The sequence below is a fragment of the Columba livia genome, chromosome 2 (assembly GCF_036013475.1).
Source record: "Columba livia isolate bColLiv1 breed racing homer chromosome 2, bColLiv1.pat.W.v2, whole genome shotgun sequence".
Taxonomy (NCBI): Eukaryota; Metazoa; Chordata; class Aves; order Columbiformes; family Columbidae; genus Columba; species Columba livia.
In genome coordinates this window covers 128,143,088-128,157,131 of record NC_088603.1, presented here as the reverse complement: position 1 = coordinate 128,157,131, position 14,044 = coordinate 128,143,088, and the positions used below count along the sequence as shown (strand labels likewise).

At 38.7% G+C, this 14,044-nt stretch overlaps 1 protein-coding gene across 34 annotated transcripts in view; it reads left to right on the top strand.

Annotated features, from left to right (window-relative positions):
• The window catches only part of EYA1 (EYA transcriptional coactivator and phosphatase 1), a 169,271-nt gene extending 157,686 nt beyond the window's left edge, over window positions 1-11,585 (top strand). For all 34 annotated transcript variants that reach the window (XM_065053793.1, XM_065053782.1, XM_065053776.1 and 31 more), the window contains 2 exons: window positions 1,081-1,181; window positions 9,385-11,585. In XM_065053793.1, the coding sequence (XP_064909865.1) occupies window positions 1,081-1,181; window positions 9,385-9,465 (182 nt within the window). In that variant the 3' untranslated portion in view covers window positions 9,466-11,585. The remainder of the gene's footprint in view (window positions 1-1,080; window positions 1,182-9,384) is intronic.
• The last annotated feature ends 2,459 nt before the right edge of the window (window positions 11,586-14,044 follow it).

Genomic DNA, 14,044 nt, shown 5'->3' with positions numbered 1-14,044 from the left:
TAAAATATGTTTTAATAAATATTCCCTTGTGACTTCACATACACAGGACAGGAGGGTATTTTTGGAAAACTGTGTTCAGTCACCGACTGTCACATGAAATCATTAGATTTTTGTAACGTGACATGATTCATAATTTTCAAGCACTGTTTCAAGCTACTTAGTGTTGGAGATTTCTTGTGCCTGGCACTACTATTAAAGGTTGTCATTGAATAGTTAGGCTTTTCTTCTGGCTAGAAACCTTTTTGTAATTTTGAAGCTTTTTTTTTTTTTATGCTGGTATTGATCTGTAGCTGAAAAAAACTACTTTGAAAAACACAATTTTTCCCATCGCTTGCTGTAAACACACAGGTAAACATGTACCATGACCAGACTGAAGTGAACTTTCAGAGTGGGAACATTTGAGAAAACTCAATGCAAGAATTTGCTTTCTTTCTGGCTTCCCAGTACCAGTTCCTGAAGCTTCCCAGCATCAGTATGTAGGTGTAGGACTGGAGCACTGAGATCATTTCCCCAGGTCTGCACAGGGAAGTAATGAGCCATGTTAATGGATCCCAGTGCAGGATCAAGGACTTGTCTGTGTATTGGATTACAGACATTTAAATCTGAATCTTTTGGGTTACCTCCTAAGTCAGGATACTACTGTTTCAGGAGCTGTGCTTACTCTTGTCACAGGTTGTGGAAAAAAAAAAAACTAGAATTTTGACTCAGATTCGATCAATTTGCTCAGTTCAGGATACTGGCCATCAACAGCCAGTAGAGAATTGTCCTGATGGGAAAATTACCCCCTGAACCCCACCTCAGATTAGAGAAGCAGACAAGGTAGTTGATATTGTGGAACTCTAGTTCACTACCTCTGCCATGGTGTGTGTACTAATGGACCTCATGGACCAGATTTTAAGGTTGGCTGGCAGCTGCCATGGCAGGAGTAAAACTGCACTTTGCCTTGATACGCTGTCCTGTGGGAGAGGCTCTTTTCTGCCACTAGCTCTAATAATTTATTATAGATCTGTGCTAAAAAGTCATGTATTTGATGTCCTCCCATCACCACCTATCCTGAATAGTCTGATCTTTTTATTTCAGGAAAAGAAAGTTGTTTCGAGCGAATAATTCAAAGATTTGGAAGAAAAGTAGTGTATGTTGTTATAGGGGATGGTGTCGAAGAAGAGCAAGGTGCAAAAAAGGTAATGGCCTTTTTTCAGTGCGGGTTGATTTCAAGAGTCTGAAAGCAAAATTGTCTTCAATACGGGACAGCATGCATTGACATTTGGGTTTTGTGTCTTTGCTTTATGAAATATATTTTGACTGTATCTAGTAGAAAGTTGTGTATGACTCTAGATGATAATGTTCCTTGTTGTTCTCCAAAAGACACATTAAGCTAGCTATGAATGTTTGATGTATGTCAAAAAGTAGCCTGAAAATGGACCCTGGCTTTGTGCCAAGAACTAATAGTTCTGTCTTCATTGGCATCTCAAAATACCACATAGGATGTTATGAATATAAGCAAAAAATGGCAATTCTTGCTGATCAAAGGCAGTGTGCTGTTTGACTATATGAAATACGTATATGTCACACCCTGAAAAGGTATGTAGGACTGGAGTAGGTATGCAAAATTTTCAGGGGTTTTTTGTGTCCATAGTTTGGGTTCTGTATTCGGGTAAGTTCTTGTGGCTTGTCCTGCATTCATAACCTCAGTTAACTGACCATAGGATACTAGTTGAATGTGTCTTTATTATTTTTTGCTTTCTGCTGGGAAGAAGGGAAAAATTCACTTTTTTTTTGCCCAGTCTGGAATAGACTCCATACAAAGTAATTCTTCTCCATGACAAATAATAGGCATTATTCCTGGCTTTTCTATCCTACCAAAGTACAGCAGATATAAAGTCTTTGCTTGAAGGAATGAGGCATAATTTTGGCTATTTGAACAATAGGAGAAAGAGTAGGAAATGGGGCATTTCTGTTCTTGCTTCCTTTTACAGGTAAATTGCTTTTACATAGCTTCTCTTTTAGCATAAGCTTCTCAATGATGCTTCTGTATGTGTTTCCGCTGTAACTTTCTAAATTGGAGAAGTGAAACTAATTAGTCCACATGGCATTTTACAACTGCTTGCTGGTATTTCTTCATGAAATCCATGTTTTATGTCCCTAAAGTGTTGTGGGTAATTTCCCAGCTCATCCCAGCGCTTCACAGAGTCTCAGTTTCATATATCCCTTTGGTGGACTGACAGGAATAGTTTGCTCCTTTCTCCTTCAGAAATGCCTTTCATCTTTGTGGAGAAACGTTTTCCTGCTGTAAATGATTACATTTTAAAAGCTACATTTAAGATTGGGGGTAAAAAAAAAAAAAACACACCACCACTTTGTTCCTTTTTTGTTGCTCAGTGAAATAGTGTTGTATATGATAATGGCAGGAGTAGTCCTTTCAGTAACATTATCTAATTCAATGCTTGTTTCAACAGGAAACATGATTCAGAAAAGCATAAGAAAAAGCCTTTCTAGTCGCTAAGAGGAGCAGCAGTAGAGAAAGTTCCTTTGTGCCATTACTTCTGCGTATTCTTTCTTGGTGGAAGGAATTTTCAGATTCAAAGCATGTTAGATGCTCTGGATTAAATTATCTGCTGCAGCAATGCCAGAGAAGTCAATAAGTAGGCCAGCAGCTCTGCTTTTCTGCAGAAAAATATTAATTTGATTAAGGAAAATGCTTCTGTGATTCTTGTCCTGCTTGTTACTCCACCAAAAAAGAGCCCACCACTTCACACTGTGAAAGCAGGATTTGCCTCTTAAGTTTTGGCTTTCACATCCTGCAAGAGCAACAGCTGCTCAGAGCCTTGTGGTACCAGAAGCTGCTCTCAACTCAGATGTTGTCTTTTTGGTTATCTGCTCCTCAAGTTCTTTTTAGCTTTATTAGGAGAAGTAAGCATAGGGATGCACACTAGTGTATACTGTGCTTCAGTTTAAAGATGTATGCCCTGCCTCAGGAATAAATGGCATTGCTGTATTAAAAACCAATGAAAGCCTAGACCTTCTCCAAAGACCATGCAAACAAAACAGCGAAGATTTAACCCCACAAAAAAACCCAAAGCCCATAGACCCAAATTAGCATAACTGTCCCATGATGTATCCCATTGCCTTGCTTATCCCCTGAACCCTGTAGCTAGTTCCTCCCTACCTTCCTTCCTGTCAGCATGCTGGGTTCTGTGATATTCTTGGAGCAGGGACAGCTTTTATGTTATCCTTTTGTACAGCACTTTGCTGAAGGTGTTAACCTGTTGTGAAGCCCTTTAGGATATGTACATTTCTTTGCACCACGTAGACTGTAAACAGTACACCCTTCTTTAATGCTCAAATAGCACTTCATTGGTTGCCTGTAAACTACAATGAGAATTTTTAAGTGAGCACATAAATTCAAATTTACTTAATTTGAGAGATTTTTTTTTTCTTTTTATTCTGTGTATGTGTAGTGAAAAGACCTGAAATTCTAGCTTAGGAGCTAAGAAAGTTAAATTTTATTATTAAAAATAGTTTACCAATAATTGATCGATTGCTTTGTTGTAAAACAAGATTTTAATTTATGTCAATACAACAAAAGGGGGAAAAAAGGACACTTTAAAAAAAACTTCTTATTATAGTCATTATTGTAAAAATTTAACAATAGAAACTTTTTAATATAATTTAAAAGATCATTGCTCCTTTGAAAGACATTTTTAAGACAAAATGTTTCGTTGGAAAAATGCCACTTTTGATCAATGAAAATAAATACAATACACTGAGGAAACCACACACTCTTAGGTTTCACGTAGCGCAGGACTAGCCGTGGTATCAACACCTCCGTTAATTGTCACTTCCAGCACAACATTTTATAAGACAATTAAAATTTTCAGGCCGTGTGCATTGCAGACTGGGAAATAATCCTACCCTTTGGATCGGTTCAGCTCACAGCCAGGGTGGCTGGAATGCCAGGGTTCACACTGAGGTTGCTACCTTTGGATCAGCTTCCCTGGGAAAAGAGGGAGAAGAGGGCAGAAAGGACCCAGTGTGAGAGCTGAAAGGTGCTCGGGGCAGCTGCCGCATCGGAGATGCTCGGGGGGCTACAGTGGTGACACAGCTATTCCCAGAATAATTTTCTGGGGTTTTCTGCTAGAGACTCCACTGTCTTGGCATTTTATTTGTTTTGCTTTGTTTTGTGTTTTGTTTCATTTTATTTTGTTTGAGTTCATCTTTTGCCTTTGGAGCCACAATCATAAAGTAGAGAAAAAAAAAAAACACACCAAAAAAACGCACAAAAACAAAACAAACGAGCAAAAAAACCCAACACACCACTCTCAAGTTTTTTTACTTAGAAGAATCCTCCCAAGGATTTCTAATTTGTGAGAGGAGACAAAGGAGGAGGCTCTCTGCACTGAGGAGCTGGATTTTACATCAGGTGATTCAGCAGAGCCTGGGCAAATCGGCTTCTCCCTTTGTCTCCAAAATGGTCATGCTGCCTTGGAGGGAAATTGGGAGGAAAAATCATAAATCTTTGCGTAGCAATAAATAGAATATAAATGGGTATCCAATATGCCACTGCTTTCAAGCTCACAGTCACACTGTGCTGGTCAGGTTTGGGGTAGGAAGTAAAGATGACGCTTAGCAAACCTGGCAGGAACACAACAAAAATACTGTGAAAGATGACAGAAACTGATGAGTTTTCTATTCAAATCCATCACAAATCTCAGGAGTAAGATTTTTGTATAAATATGTATTCGTTTAAGGAAAGGAGGATAGTCTGAACTTTTCAGCATTGCTGTCAAAAAAATGGCTTTGTTTTGCATGTGTGCTAATAGATACACTTTATTTGATTGAATAAAATTATTGAAGTTTTTTTGTTTTAGTAAATACATGCTGAAAAATAATATTGTTTCTATTTCAGAAATAAAATTCCTTAATATTTTTATGTTATTTAATAATACTATAATTATTAGTTTTACTAAATTAATAATTTCACTTTTCATCTTTTTTACACCAAAAATTAAGTAAAACTTTTACCACCATATTTCATTTAAAAGTGTCATCAAAATTAAATAAATAAAAAGTTCATAAATATGTTTATTCCCAAACTTCATGTTATTAACAAAACAATTCGTGTTTTTTAAAAGACAAAAGCTTCCTATTTATTTGGAAGCTATTGAAATAGTACACAAAATCATTGTTTTACTGCCAATCTAGATGCATATTCCTCCAATACGCAATAAGAAAAGCTTTCTTATAGTTTTCTTAGATACCAATGCATCCAGTTACACTGCCTGTTTATTAGCAGTTAGCATTTGTTGTCTATTCTCCCACAGCAGTGAATGAGATATTAGCATTTCTCAGTGTGCTTAAAATAGAGGACACGTGTTGTACATGGCATGCATGGTAAGTGTTGGCAGGGATGGCTTTCTAAAGGCAATATTTAGTAAATATATATACAAAGAATCTCTTGCCCAGTCATTCAGTAAGAAAAAATGTACTTCTGTCTCATGGGTGTGTTGCCGCTTTTGACAGGGCTGAATAGTTGTGGTTAATTGAAGCATGGTAATACAGGAATGATGTATAAGCTTTTGTATGATAATTTGGTTACCTTCAATGTTTTAATTTTGTGCAATAATTTCTTATCTTAGATAAAGTGAAAATAACAGTACATACCCCATGAACACACATGCATATATATGGACACATACGTGTGTGAAACTCTATATACCTACACAAACATATGCATATATATATATATATAGATATGTATCAGGTTTGTTTCACATCCTCTTAGCTATGGAGGCTGTGCCATAGGGTCAGACTGATAGAGATCTCAATTAGCCGCCTTTGGCTGTGCACAGAGCGCCAGGGCAGATTCCAGCCCCCTGCAGCCACTGCGTTCCTGGCGTGCTTTATTTCTTGGGAGTGTGCTGCTGGTCTTTTGACTTATATGCAGAGGAACTGAAAATAATTATAATCCTGAGGTATATGCAACCTCTTTGTTTTCATGGGACTCACCTCACTCCTGTAATTATATGGAGTAAATGGACTATATATATATATATATATATATATATATATATATATATGTATATATAGTATAACTCCTTTCACAGACGGACATAAATGAAACAGAGGAGACTTAAGTGAATTTGAAATAGAAAGATATAGCTAAAATAATGACCACTTAAAGTTTTGGTTTAGAATCTGGCCATAAACAGCCAAGGGTAATCCAAAACTTGATATTGCATATGGACATCTAGCAAGAACTGCTGTGATTTGATTTAGCAGAAGCTAAACCTTCTGTTAAATCAATCAGTCTTTAACTGCCCTAGCTGCCTGGTGTGTGTACACTCTGTGATGCTGAGGTTGTTACTAGGGAAGCAATATAATGCTGGAGCTGCATGAAGTGGGAGCTGGAAGCCAAGAATTTATTACTACAGTTCTCCCTATTCATTAGTTTGCTGCTTGACCTTGAAGGGCGTCCATGTCATTGACTCTTGCCTTCTGCAGAGACACTACTCAAAGTCAGGTGTCCACCCAAGTCTTTACCGTGCCACATGTTAGGTCTGCTATTTACACCTCCCTGACCCAATGGCTGAGGCAGAGCTGGTGCCAAGCTGACTAAGAGACACTGAGAGCTATGGCTGGTGGAAAGGCAGAGCAGATAGGTCCTGCGTGGCAGGGGGCTTGTGAGAGAAGGGGGAAACAGCAGCCGCACAAGAAAGGGAGGCAGCATGGCTGAGCACTGCTGGGCAAGTGCAGTCAGCGGGTACACACTGCACAGACCTGCAGCAAGCACAAACCTGTTCCCCTTCATCCTTGATGTAATACCCCTATTAGATGTTATAAATTCTGCCAGGAAGATCTCCGAGCCTAAATAAGAGATAGGTGTACAGAAGCTTTTGAAAAGCCTGGAGAATGTCAGGATTGGAGATTTTTATTTTGTTTCACTCTTGCTGGTTCGTTTCCTGAGATGAATCTTTGGGAAAGATTTGAGTCAGAAAGCAGCAGTGTCTGACCTGATGGAGCGGAGAGGATAGACTATCTGTATAATGTAACAGAGGGAAGACACTGCGATGTGGAGTTGTAAGTCAACAAGCTGATGGCATATAATTTCTGTTGTTGGTGGAGCATAGAGACAGCACAATGGAAGTCTAGGTTGAAGATGTAGAAATAATAGGTGTCATAGTCAGTTTTTGACACTTCCTTCTTAAGGAAAGGCTTAACGTATAAAAGTGTTTTGGAAGCATAATAAATATTTGCTCCAGCAACATCTCACATCATGAGATTTAGTCAGCTGTTTCTCAAGGCTTTGTAACAATCTAGAGTTAAACAAAGCAGAACAGAAACTCTTCCAATGGTGCTTCGTTGTGAGTAATTTCATTTTCTTCCTGAAGAAAGTTCTTTGCTTTAAAAGCTAGGCATAGTCTGAGTGTGGGCATTTGTCTATGCATCCATATTACATTTTAATTCAGATCAGGAGTGTCATACTGAAACAGATCTTCCCATCATTCCTCCTTACTATGCTTTGATTAACATCCTTGACTGGTTTTAGAGAGGCAGGGAGGGAGGGGAGAGGGAAGATTTATTTTGGATAGAACTAAACAAGAGTATATTGTCCAGGTGCTCACAAAATGCTCTCCAACAGCTAATGCGCACTTTTTCCATGATGGCAAACTAGAGTTCTTCTGAAGTGAAAACCCTGAAACATGGGCACTGGGTGCTCACCAGCTCCTCCTTCACTCTGCACTCCCTCTTACTGTGCAACTGCACTTGCTAACATTTGTCCTGCACTGGGTGCTCATTTTCCCAATTCCTTATGGTGCTTTTTAGTCTTGCTTATTAATATTGATTAATTCAGCACTATCTTCTCTGACTCATACAAGAGCACCAGTTGATGGTTCGTTAACAGTTGCCTTTTGACTTCAGAGAGACTTGCCACTATTTACATGGTTACATTTTGGGGGTTTTAAATCTTTGCTTTATTCTAGAAATTCAATCCAGTTCATCATCACATCATTAACTGGATTGAAGCAGCATTCTTCTAAAAATAATAGTTATTTATACACTGACAGACAGATGTTTACCTGAGCTTCTAAAAACAAATATATGATAGGCTCTGTGCTAAGGTGCCTTGTGAGATAGGTACAAGGTAAAGTTACAGTACATACAGTAAACATGCAGCTGGAAACAGAGAGTTTCACATTGTTTTCAAGATTGTTCTTTAGCTTAAAATTTGAGAAGACCTGAATGAAAAAAAAATAATATCAGCGTAGAAGTGATAATCAGAAGATATGAGTTTTGCCACTGATTTCAGTAGAATTAGGAATTTGCTCTGGAATTGCTGGAGGAGGATGAAGAAAGCCTTTCTGTGATGTTGTAGATAAGGTGCTTGGGGAACTCAGAAGCTATTTTGATAATAAATTGGTTGTGGTTTGCCTCCTAAAGGTGCCAGAACACAAGACTCACCCAATGAAAAGGTGAACACGACCACATTCAGAATATTGTTGAGTTGAAACTTTTTTCCCATAACATTTATAGACTATTTTTCTGAAGAAAGATTATGGTTATCTTTATTATTACTGTTATTATTTGAGCAAAGGTTCTTGCTGACACTATAATCCCTGGTTTACAGTACAAAGATAGTTCTTAATCAGAATTTTACTCTTCATGGATAAAGTAATGTGTGCTTTTTCCTGGTATTTGTGGTTTTGATTTGTTCAGGTTGCTTGCAAACATATTTGTGCTCCAGACAGATTTTATTGCAGCCAATAGGAAAAAAATATGAATTTATTTTAAACTTGTCCCATATGGAAAAGATGTTTTAAGATCAGTGCTAACAATGTGTGATGTTATACAAAGCACAGGGATAAAACTCCTTTCAAAGAGATGTGAGCAACACATGAGCTAGTCTGAATCACCATGGCTATGTTCTTAATTCACCTGCCAGGGATAGTTCCACAAGGAACAAAAATGTTTTGATAGTAAATAATATTTCCCCTCCCCCTTTTCTTTAATCAAATTATATTCCCTTCCTCAACCTACCTGCTTCATGTACAGGTTATTTTGCCTATATTTTGTTCTAGAAATAATATTTTCTTCTGCCACATGCTGAAATCTGTTTTTCTCATAAAGAGATGAGAAACCCCTCCCTTCCTTATGACCTCCTGACATGTTTGCTGTTGTTCCCATTGGTAAATAGATTTGCTGTTATTGAGAATATATGCTGAGGGGGTGGATCAGAGAAACCAGAGATAAATGTGAAGGGTTTGAGGTTTCAAGAACTCTTTTTCTCTCCTCACGGTGTTCCCTTATCTTTGCGAAAGACAGTGGGTGGGTCTAAATACCAGAACGCTTGGGGTTATTTTTACATGTTGTCTGTGCTGTTCACAGCATGCGATGCCATTTTGGAGGATCTCGAGCCACTCTGACCTTATGGCCCTTCACCATGCCTTGGAACTGGAGTACTTGTAGCAGCTCAGCAGCACTTTGAAACCCCAGAGCCTCCTTCTGCCCATGGATGGGATGCCTGTGTCTTGTGTCAGCACTGGACTACGGAACTTTGTGATTTCAACATGTTGACGTACAGCTGCAATTGGTCTTAACCCTTGCCCTTTCAGTAAACAGAGGAGCATGTCTTTTTCTTCAGAACAGCTGTTGGCTCTGGTACTGCGAGTCCAATGAAAATAAGCCATGCAAACATTTGAACAGCTCATCTTTATCGTATTTGCTACCAAAAAGAAGTAGAGAAGGAAAAAGAAAGAAAAAAAAAAAAGAAAGGAAGTAAAAGGTTCATGCCTGTGAAGAAAAATAAAAGGACCTGCAAATGCTTTGTAGTTTTTAGACTCTTTAATGTGACACACACCGTTTCTTCAACACAGCAAACTTGATTGCACAATGAAGACTGAGATTTTTCAAAATACCAGTGGAGTAATTTTCTTGTAAAGAAGGTTTACTTTTTGGTTTCTCATACCCAGGGTACTCTGTACATCTTTACTTATTTATGAACAGACTATATTTTGACATCATGTAACTGAGGTTATGTATAATAGGATTAAAGGCTATTATAAGCCTTTGCCGTATGGTACAGCAACTACTTTTGATTTTAGCACATTACAGAGTAGTTTAAAATAAGTCTAATTTAAACTAATAGGTACATCACTGAGACAATCATGTACAGGAAGAATTTTTTGTGTAAATTTGTAATAATGAATGATTCTTTTACATATTGTTAAGGTAAATGCTATTGAAAGATAGTAATGCCTTGTTGGTGAAGAATGAGGCCACGTGCGCACAAACTGTTGTGCGGTGCCTTATCAAAGCGTTGGGTATAAATATGTAGATAATGGATTTTTTTTAGATAAACTTGTCAAGACCAAAAACATGGATGTCAAGTGTCAATAGGAATTGGGTTTTGTTCTTCTCAGCTGTTTCTTTGCCTTTTTCTTCTCTCACCTACTCTGATTATGAAAAGATTGATTTCTTCCCCCCCACAAAGGAAATATAGATAAAACACAATTGAAGAGAAATCCTTTACTCTCTTCATTTCCTCTTTTAAAATTAACATATTAGCCCTTTTTTAGAGTATTGAAAAATGAATTAGCGAATTCATTCCATAAAGAAATAGAGAACACATATATTTTAAGACATGACTTAAACTACAATGTTGGTACCAAATAGTTTTTGTCTCACCCAAAAGTGAAGAAAAACTATCATCGTGGTTATTTTTAGAAATTAGAAATGAGAATATTTTGGAGAAATTGAACAAGAATACTCATATACATTTAAGCTTTTTAATCCTCTTCCACCAGGAGTCAGATTTTCCTAAGATGTAACATCCATTGCCGGCAATGGAAATACTGAAATAGTTATCGCCAAGGAGTTAAAATTTGCTTTTCTGTACAACATTTACAGGACAAACTTCGACTGTGTCTGTCTGTGACTCGTGACTTTTCTAATCTTGAAGGCCGTGAGCTACTCGGTCAGATAAACTGTTAGTCTGACTTTTCCGCTTGAATTGTACCAATTCCCTTTACCCAATTTAAATCTCTTCATTAAAAAGAAGCCTCTGCTTTTTTGGTTCATTCTCCAGCTTTTCTTCTTGTTTTCTTTTGCTAAAAACACCAGCCTTGAAAAAGCTACCTGCAGAGCTACAAAGCACCAATGTAGCTACAAAACAACACCCTTCTCTATTGGAGGAATCATATTGCTGCTAGAATTCAATGTTTGTGGATTACTTTATTATTGACAGAGAGGCTTTTGTCCTACCAAGACTTGCACATGTGCTTTACTTCACCCAGTATGAGTACTGGAATTCACACAGTACTCACATACATACATAAAGCACATCGTGGGTAGTCTTCAGAATTTAGACTATAATTAGCTTTTTTCTTCCTCAAGCAAAGTAGACAGTGATGGGGGGTTGGTTGTCTTTTTTTTTTTTTCAATTTTTAGTCAGTCATGGACTGAAAAAAAATAAACAGTTTATCTGGGCCTTATTGTACAAAAAGTGTGTTGTGTCCACAATTGTGTACAGAATTTTTCTTCATTAATTTTGTTTTAAATTAATAAAACTGATTTGTGAACATATTAAACAATTGTCTTGTATGTAAATCTACGATATTTCTGCCCTCTGGGTTGGGAACAAGGAGACGTTTCTCATGTCTTTGCTGTCACAAGGCAGAAGTTGTTCACCCACTTGTGCCCAGCTGAGATATTAAATAGGACAAAAAATATTTGTGTCTACTTTGCAGAAGGCTCAGCCAGGTGGCCAGCAGATGTTTTGCTTATCAGCAGGAGCTAGAGAAGGTCAGTGCAGAAGAGGGACTTGGTACATGGTGTCTTGGAAATGTGTACCAAAGTGACCCCCGCCCAGAAGTAAATGCCTGAATGTTAGGCACCACGGTGCCTCTGAATGTCATCCAAAACAATCCCTGTGCTGGATGGATGAGTCCCACTGCTCAGACATCTCACTGAGAGCTCCAGCGATGCTCCCATCCTCTGAGGATCTACAGGCCTGAACATCTCTAGGAATTCAGGACTGGAATTTATCTCTTACAAGCACGGAGCAGGGCCACCCTTTAAATCAGGGGAAGAGTGACAGTGCCCACCATTTCATAGCAGATGCTTTATTGTAGACCCATGAAATGTTGGTCCAGGGTGTGGGTTTGATTCTCTCTTCTAAGAAGAGTTGGGGGCATGCCCAAACACACCTCTGACCTTCCAGAAGTTTGTTAACTAGGACAACTTTTAAACTAATCTGCCTGAGAAACACCCTCCACTCCGCTTCATTCTGCTGTATCACCCTGCACAAAAGGATTAGTGAAGCCAGAGACTGCAGAAAGCAGTCAGTGAGCCAAAGAGTGAGTATGGCTGCACTGAAAGGAAAAGCAAAATCAGCCAGAAGGAGAAAATGTGTCCAACCACTGTATGTGGCTGTTTTGGAGTGTTTGGTGAAGACCCCTCTTTGCTACTCCACCCATGAATGAGAGCTTCGAATGGGGGCAAGAGGGCACTTGTGCTCACTTTCTGGTCTAGTGAGAGCTGGGCTTTGTTGCTGCATTGTGTTACAGCTTCAAAAGGAGAGATGGACAGCACCACAAGCTGAGAAAGGCATGGCTAGGTCAAGTATGGGTTTGTGTCTTCTCAGAGAGAAAAAAGGATTAAGTCAGCATAACTTCTTTTCAAACTAATTGTCCAACTCTAACAGTAGTGACCAAAAGGAGTGTGTTGCACCCATTCCCTGCATGGTGTAGAATTAACCAATGTCTGCCATGTTTTCTGAGCAATTTGATCCTACTGGTGTCTGAGGTGCTGGAGGTGCCTGGCGGGTCAGGTCCTTAGGAGATTCAGGGGAAGAAATGTCTACTTTCCAGCCCTGGGAGAGAGCTGGGAACCGAGACTGGGTATACATAAAGAGGTGAAACAACTAAATTAAAATAACTCTTTAACTTTACGAACCATAGGATGTAATAATTTTAGGTAAGGAACAGGATGATATTTCACTGTGGAGTCCGCCTAAGTCTCACTTTAGGTAACGTGAATTCTTTCTGTACCTAGCCTTTAGCATCTCCCTCAGTCCAGTGGAAGAGAAAAATAGCCTGAATAAAAGGTTATGGGCAACAAACTAAGCTGTAGTATTATAGACCTTCACGTGCCAAACACCTTTCCTTTCTTGTATCTTCCACACTTTTGCTTTTCCTCCAACAAGTGTTTGCTTGGGTTTTGCTGAAGTGTAGCTGCTTCTTTGGCAGTGCTTGTTCCAAGATCTCCAGTCCCACTATGTGTGAAGGACTCCTTTCCATTATGCCACCAGGTGCAGAAATTGTCTTCCCTTAGGATGTGGCCTGCCCTCAGAAGGCTCAAAGTGGAGTTTTCTCTGTCACAGCAAAGCTGAACAAATTCTTCCAAACAGCAGAACTCTGGAACAAGCACAGTGGCTTTTATTCCATGAGGTTTTGCAGTTTGCTTCTGCAAATGATGAATAAAACCTCTGAGGTTTGCTGTTTCTTGTGATTACTTGGATAGAGGTCTTTCGGAGACTGAAATCCTGTTGTCAGCTGGCCACACTTTACAAAGTCACCTCCAAAGCTCTTTCCTCCCTTTGATGTGCTGGAACCAGGGCTCAGGTGTGCTCCTCCACGGCCCATGAAAATGCACTGACTGTTCTATCAAACTCATTTTGGAGGTTTTGGTGTTCATGCTGGTGGATGATCATAATGTTTTAAAGACACCTTCTTTCATCATTGCTTCTGATTTCAGATTATTCTTAAACCAAGAACATGAAATTGTGTTACTTAGCTCCACACATTTGCTTCCAGAACGCTGGCAGGCCTGTAGCTCAACATTCTCTGACATTACTCATGGAGGCTGTGTAGCCTAAATGTTCTACACTGTGAATCAGCTCCTTTGATATATGAATACACATACTTGTATTAAAAAATATTGCCTCAGGTCCCTCATTTATTTTAAACTTTTCCATCTTAAAATGATTATATGTACAGTACTATTGATGGTTTTGAGGCAAAATAAGCCAGATGCTATATATTATTGT